We start from the raw sequence: 7,702 nt of genomic DNA on the forward strand, positions 1-7,702 counted from the left end.
ATCTATGGGGAAGGATCATGGATGATATGTTTACAGCTTAAAGGAAGAGAGCTACTGATGGACACTAGAAGTCAGGAAAGGCTTCATAGCAGTTGTAGGACTGTGGTGGAATCTTGAAGTGTGTGTAGGATATGAACCAGAAGAGAAAAGGGATGGATTCTAAGCACAGAGAACAAGTATGACATAGTAACACTGATGACAAGTGTGAAGGGATAAAAATACGTATGGTAAATTCAAGAGCTATTTAATAAAGGAGTCTTGTCAGAGTTGAAGATTCATTTTGGCAAGCAGTGGAAGATGAGGCCTCATAAATGGATGATGAAAGGTCTTTGCACTGAACTAGAGTTTAAACTTAATTTCATATACAATAGAGAGCTACTGAGGCTATAATCAACAATCTGGCATAAATAGAGTATAATCTTGTCTGTGGTATGCTATCCTGTCTGTGATATGAAACATATGTTAAGTCCTTGTGGGTTCAGCTTTTTGTCCCAGCTAATTATCATCATTATTAAGGATTATCTTTCAAAATATCTTATAAAGTGAGGCACTGCAAAGAGAGAACGAAAAGAAACTAGAAAGCTCTGGGGTTTCAAGAAAGTTGCCAAAAGTCTGCTTATCTTCATATATCACCTGACACTCAAACTTACATTTTGGTAACAATCCTCTGAACTGTTTATTTCCAATGTTTTTACATTTACTGTGGGGGGAAAACACCCCCAAATGTCTTGCTAACCCATTTAGCCTGGGACCAATACTAGATTCATCCCATCCTCCCAAAACACTAACTGGAAAGTCAAGGACAAGGTGGCAGGCACCTGATAGTCTATCACTTATTATTCCTCTTATCACTTGCAGGATCTTGAATGTGTTAGACTGTTCTAATTCTCTGATCCCAAGAAAACTTGGAGGTAACTCTTTCGAGAGAAAACAATAAGGTTCTGACTGTTGAGCTAAAAACTAAAGAGGCTGCTTGCTGTTGGGTTCTTTGACTCAGGGGAGAGTCCCAGGAGAAAGTCACCATGCTGATATGGTCTGTCCCACAGGTGGCTCCAGTGATTAAAGCCAGAATGATGGAGTATGGAACCACAATGGTCAGCTACCAACCCTTGGGAGACAAGGTCAATTTCTTCCGCATGGTCATCTCAAACCCAGCGGCAACTCACCAAGACATTGACTTCCTGATTGAAGAAATAGAACGCCTTGGACAAGATTTATAATAACCTTGCTCACCAAGCTGTTCCACTTCTCTAGGTAGACAATTAAGTTGTCACAAACTGTGTGAATGTATTTGTAGTTTGTTCCAGAGTAAATCTATTTCTATATTGTGGTGTCAAAGTAGAGTAGAGTTTAAAAATTAAACAAAAAAGACATTGCTCCTTTTAAAAGTCCTTTCTTAAGTTTAGAATACCTCTCTAAGAATTCGTGACAAAAGGCTATGTTCTAATCAATAAGGAAAAGCTTAAAATTGTTATAAATACTTCCCTTACTTTTAATATAGTGTGCAAAGCAAACTTTATTTTCACTTCAGACTAGTAGGACTGAATAGTGCCAAATTGCCCCTGAATCATAAAAGGTTCTTTGGGGTGCAGTGAAAAGGACAAAGTAAATATAAAATATATGTTGACAATAAAAACTCTTGCCTTTTTCATAGTATTAGAAAAAAATTTCTAATTTACCTATAGCAACATTTCAAATGTATTTAAATACATATAATTTTACAAAAGGAAAATATATATATTAAAAAAGATATCCTATTTTGTAACATATAGATTTTTATTTTATATAGGTTATACAAACTGCAGGGGCAGATATAAAATCTAAGCCAGATTTTTTTTTTCCTTTCTCTTAATGGAGGCACAATAAAACACTTAGCAAAGTTATTTTGAAACATTGACCCACGAAATTCTTAAAAGGTATTATTGCTTCTTTCTATACATGTTATGGCTTATCACATCTCTAAAGTTAGTATTTCAAGACAAACACAAAAGAATACTGCGAGTTCTTTAAAATAATTGATCCCATTGGCAGTAAGATTCTCTTCCCCTTTAAGTTTTCCAGCCATTTTACTCTTAGTGGACTCACTCTGCAAGCGTGACAAACCAGGCTTCATCTCAGATTAAATTAGGGTAATTGTCTCTATTCTGCTTTCCAATTCAGCCTGTTTTGAACAGAAGGTTGATGCTAGTTCTTGAGGCATCTTCCAAATAGTATTCTTTTATTAGGTCATTTGAATTAATTAGAGAAAATAAAAATAAAACCTTATCAGCCTGAGCAAAGAGGAATGAAGCACACTCCCAGAATGTGGTGAGCCCAGAAAATTAAAGTTGGCCTTGGGAGAAGAGATCTCTGTGGGACAATAATGACATCATCCTGGCGCCATATTGCCACTGTCCAGGAAAGAGAAATTTACCTCCAGGCCAGTTGCGCATTTCCATCCCCTCCCCATTCCTCCCCACAAAGTCTCTCCCACTAGACTCCCTACCACTGGGACCCAAAATAGTTACTTTATATTCCATGGGTGGTTGTTTTTCTTCCATGAAATGAGCCTCTCACCCTAGATTTTGAGGCATTATCTTAAGATGTTCCTTTATCCATCTCCCATCGAGATCCAAAGTGACCAGAATATGCAGAAATAATAAGATCCTTAGAATTCAAAATAGTATTTTTAAAACATCCTTCTTTCCCTGTGAACCTGATAGAAAAACATGAGCTAACAAAAGCTTCCATAGATATTTATGGGGTCACACATCGTCAGATTCCAAGTGCTGATAGGAGAACAATAGATTGATATGCAGACTGCAAATGCAAATTTAGGAACATTCTCCATTTCTGAATGGACCAGGTAGTTCAGTACTCAGACTGCAGGTATACAAGGGAAGAGAGAAGGCCCTGCCCTTCAACGGGTAGAAATGCCCTACAATATAACATATAGAAATGCCCTATAATATAACCACAGGATCCAGCCATCTGAAATTTTCATAAGCTTCCCCCTACATTATTTCTCCTAGGCTATATGCAAAAACAGTGATAACTTGATATGAACATGGCTTTGGGCCCTTTCTGTCTAGAAAAACAAATGGGTTCACTATGACAATCAGAAAGAAACTCTTTCATCTGTCCCGCAGAATTTCATGAAGGAGTAACCTTCCGTTCTAGGCTTTGTCTAATGGCCAAGCATTAGACAAAGCATTAGAAAGCAGTTCCTTTCTCAAAACTGCCTGCTGAGAATAAGCACATAGCTGCCCGACTATCCGGAGCCTCAGGTCCAAAGGTTCCGCTTCAGAGACAGAGATGCTAATTGATCCAACCTGCTGTCCTTCTTGGAGAAGACAGTGGGGCCCAGTGCCCTGGTGAACCAACCCTGCTGTACTCCAGGATGCTTTATCTTTTGAGTTACAGATCCTAGATTATAAACTGCTGCTTTTTAGGTTAATGAGATGGTAAAATTTTAAAGGACAATTTGCGCCTATATATGAAATTCCAGCAAAACAATTCTAGCAACAACAATAGCTCTTCTTCCCCACTCCCCTACCCCTTCCCAGTGCTCCTTCAAATTGGCTGAGAGCCTTGCTCAGGCCTGTGCAGGGAAATCCTTACCAACTGTAGCCCAAAGAAGGAAGCAAATAAAAGCCTAGTAGGTCCCAGTAGTTTAATAAATCATCTTGAAAGGAGATGTGGAATCAGGTCAGAAGAGAGTAAGGGAGGAAGGGAGGGAGGGAGGAAGGGAAGGAGGGAGGGAGGGAGGAAGGAAGGAAATGAAGGGAGGGAGGGAGGGAGGGAGGGAGGAAAGAAGGGAGATTATTTTTAATATTAGCCCAAATTCCCAGTGCCATGGTCTTTATGTGTGCCCATTCTTTACAAATCTTAGAAAAGTTTGGTTTTAGCTTTAATCAGAACTGACATGGCCATTTTCATTTATACAGCAATATTGTGTTTATCATTTAAAATACTTGAACAAACAAGTGTGATATGTCTTTATCTGAGACCTATACATGGTATGGACTTCATATACTGCCACAGGATGTGAGGAAAGAAAAGGAAATCAATTCTGACTGTGTTGCCTTTATTATCTGGATAATACTGTCTTGTCACCTCAGATTGGGGTTGTGCACTTTAGATCTGAACTGTACAGTGTTGCAAATCAACATGTGTTTCTGTAAAAGCTTGTACAATATATTATTGATATGTCTTTTTCTGTGTGGTAGCTGTATTGAACTTTGATATTATGAAAACTACATTTGCATCTGTTCCTGTTCTCTCTCTCTCTCTCTTTCCTAACTATATGCCCTCCACATCGGCTCTAATAGAGAACATGCCCTCAGCTAAGCCCCCTACTGAGAAACTTCCTTTGAGAATTGTGCGACTTCACAAAATGCAAGGTGAACACCACTTTGTCTCTGAGAACAGACGTTACCAATTATGGAGTGTCACCAGCTGCCAAAATCGTAGGTGTTGGCTCTGCTGGTCACTGGAGTAGTTGCTACTCTTCAGAATATGGACAAAGAAGGCACAGGTGTAAATATAGTAGCAGGATGAGGAACCTCAAACTGGGTATCATTTTGCACGTGCTCTTCTGTTCTCAAATGCTAAATGCAAACACTGTGTATTTATTAGTTAGGTGTGCCAAACTACCGTTCCAAAATTGGTGTTTCTGAATGACATCAACATTCCCCCAACATTACTCCATTACTAAAGACAGAAAAAAATAAAAACATAAAATATACAAACATGTGGCAACCTGTTCTTCCTACCAAATATAAACTTGTGTATGATCCAAGTATTTTATCTGTGTTGTCTCTCTAAACCCAAATAAATGTGTAAATGTGGACACATCTCAGCCTGTGGATAATTGTTTTGACTTTGTCTTATGGTGGAGATGATTTTCAACAAATTGCTAGAATCAAAGGCCCTTCACTTGTCAAGGAGCTTAAAGTGTCTTTGGGTCTTTTGTAGGGAAAAAAAAGCTCTTCTGCAGCTGCCCACACTGTAGCTTCTGAAGGATATCTTTGTCCCACTCTGAATTCTCCTTCAATCAGATCTGATATTTTTTAAAAAAATATTTTATTATGGAAAATTTCACATACATAAGTAGATAGAGAAGATAGTATAAACTCCTGTGTAGCCTTCACCCAGATTCAACATCTACTGATTCTGAACCTGAATCTTGTTTCATCCATTCCCCCACCCCTCTCCATCCCCAACACTAAATTATTTTTATTTGAACCTCTAAGAGATTAGGAATCTTTTTTTTGTTTGTTTTTGTTTTTGAGCCAGAGTGTCACTCTGTCACCCAGATGGGAGTGCAGTGGTGTAATCTCGGCTCACTGCAACCTCTGCCTCCCAGGTTCAAGTGATACTCCTGCCTCAGCCTCTCAAGGAGCTGGGATTACAGGTGTGCACAACCACGCCCAGCTAATTTTTGCTTTTTTTTTTTTTTTTTTTGAGACAGACTCTTGCTCTGTCACCCAGGCTGGAGTGCAGTGGTACAATCTCCACTCACTGCAAGCTCCGCCTCCTGGGTTCACGCCATTCTCCTGCCTCAGCCTCCTGAGTAGCTGGGACTACAGGCATCCGCCACCATGCCCGGCTAGTTTTTTTGTATTTTTAGTAGAGACGGGGTCTCACCATGTTGGCCAGGCTGTTCTCGAACTCCTGACCTCAGGTGATCCACCCGCCTCGGCCTCCCAAAGTGCTAGGATTACACATGTGAGCCACCGTGCCTAGCCTGGACTCTTTAAAAAAAAAAGTCCTCAATACCATTATCACAGCTAAAAGTATAGTAATATTACCATAACAATGTCAAATATCCAACTACTGTTCACATTTTGCCAATTCTTAATTTCATAGCAAAGCCCATGGCCTGTGGCTCAGAAAATCCGGTGAGGCTACGTGTTTCAGGACAGCGGAGACATCTACAATTCAGGCACACAGTACAACGCCATATATGCCCCACTGTGCATATGCTGTGTGTATTTTCCAGTGTGCTGAGTCTATTTCTGGACTTCTGTGAGTTGCAAGTTCTGGTCTCGTGTTCAGGGGCTTTGCTCCCTGGCTCTCAGGAGCAGAGGCTAAGAGGTGTGCTCAGGTTAAAAGCTAGAAAACCGTAGGAATTTAACAGATGGAATAGATATGCCTGATGTGCCTTGTCGGGTGCCGGTTGCCCGACAGGCTTGAGTTGCCCCTAATGGTAAAATTCTGGATGGAGTAAAGAGATACGATTTTAAACAGAGATGGGATACAGGCGGACAAAAAGGAGAGGAGGCTGAATTTCTAGCTAATTTCGATATTGATTATAGGAGAACCAGTAGAAGATAGCCAGATAAAGAGGACACTGCACATTCCTGCCTTCGTTCACATTATTCCCTTGGCCTAGGAGGAATTTTCCACTTCTTCACGGTTTGGGGAGCATCTCTTGTAGGTGCTAAGAGTGCAGGCTCTGGAGTAGGATCACTGGGGATCTAATCACAGTCCCACACTAACCAGCTGTGAGACCTGAGCACATCACCTGACTTCCCTGACTGTTTCCCAGTTTCGCAACAGCAATTGTCAGAGGTGTTTGAACCAGAGCAACTCCATCTTGAATAGGAGCAGGGGAAAATGAGGCTGAGACCTACTGGGCTGCTTTCCCAGATGCTTAAGCCATTCTAAGTCACAGGATGAGAGAGGAGGTCAAGACAAGACACAGGTCATAAAGACCTTGCTGATAAAACAGTTTGCAGTAAAGAGGCCAGCCAAAATCCACCAAAACCAAGATGGTGATGAGAGTGACCTCTGGTCGTCCTCACTGCTACACTCCCACCAGCACCGTGACAGTTTACAAATGCCACGGCAATGTCAGGAAGTTACTCTATATGGTCTAAAAAGGGGAGGCATGAATAATCCACCCCTTGTTTATCATATCATCAAGAAATAACCATAAAAATGGGCTACTGTCTATGAAGTAGCCATTCTTTTATTCCTCTACTTTCTTAATAAACTTGCTTTCACTTTATGGACTCACTCTGAATTCTTTCTTGCGTGAGATCCAAGAACCTTCTCTTGGGGTCTGGATCAGGACCCTTTCCTGTAACACAGCCTTCTTCATGATGTTTTTGTGTGGATTCAATAACATGGATGCACAGCACTTAGCATGGTGCTTGACACCCAGTAAGTGCTCAACAAACCTTGTGCTTGTACTGATGATGAGTTCTGTAAGTCAACTCACGTGACCTCCTTAAATATTTACCCTCCTCTGAATTCCCCAACTACTAACTCTCCATCAGTAGTGGTCACTGGGCACCCACCTAACAAGTCCAGGCTGGAAATGTCATCTTTGGCATCATCTTCTGCTTGTCCAATGTAGACTACCAACAGAGTCAGCTAACATCACTCAGATTTGCTGGCTAAAAGAACTGCTGCCTACTCCAATTAGGTGAACACACCCTCTGTAAATTTAAACCCAAGGCAATGTTCAGTTCAACTCGGTGTTTGCCATCTCAGACAACTCTGTCTGAAGCTTCATAGGTGTTTTCCATTAACAGGGCCAATCAGAACCGTCTTACTCTTTTAATTTACTTGCTTATCAAAACACACATACATGAGTATATGTATATACATATATGTTATATATATGCACATATATAGCTATATAGTTAAAAGTGCACATGGACACACCCACTATAATTTAATGGACTTGGTGGTCCAATAATAACATTATAAT

General features: G+C 40.5%; 1 protein-coding gene across 1 annotated transcript in view; it reads left to right on the forward strand.

Moving 5' to 3' along the window:
- Positions 1 to 4,835, forward strand: part of GAD2 (glutamate decarboxylase 2) — an 88,064-nt gene extending 83,229 nt beyond the window's left edge. The window contains exon 16 of the mRNA XM_009458100.5: positions 1,047 to 4,835. Within this exon, the coding sequence (XP_009456375.1) occupies positions 1,047 to 1,220 (174 nt within the window). The 3' untranslated portion in view covers positions 1,221 to 4,835. The remainder of the gene's footprint in view (positions 1 to 1,046) is intronic.
- Positions 4,836 to 7,702: the final 2,867 nt, after the last annotated feature.

The sequence above is a fragment of the Pan troglodytes genome, chromosome 8 (genome assembly GCF_028858775.2).
Source record: "Pan troglodytes isolate AG18354 chromosome 8, NHGRI_mPanTro3-v2.0_pri, whole genome shotgun sequence".
Taxonomy (NCBI): Eukaryota; Metazoa; Chordata; class Mammalia; order Primates; family Hominidae; genus Pan; species Pan troglodytes.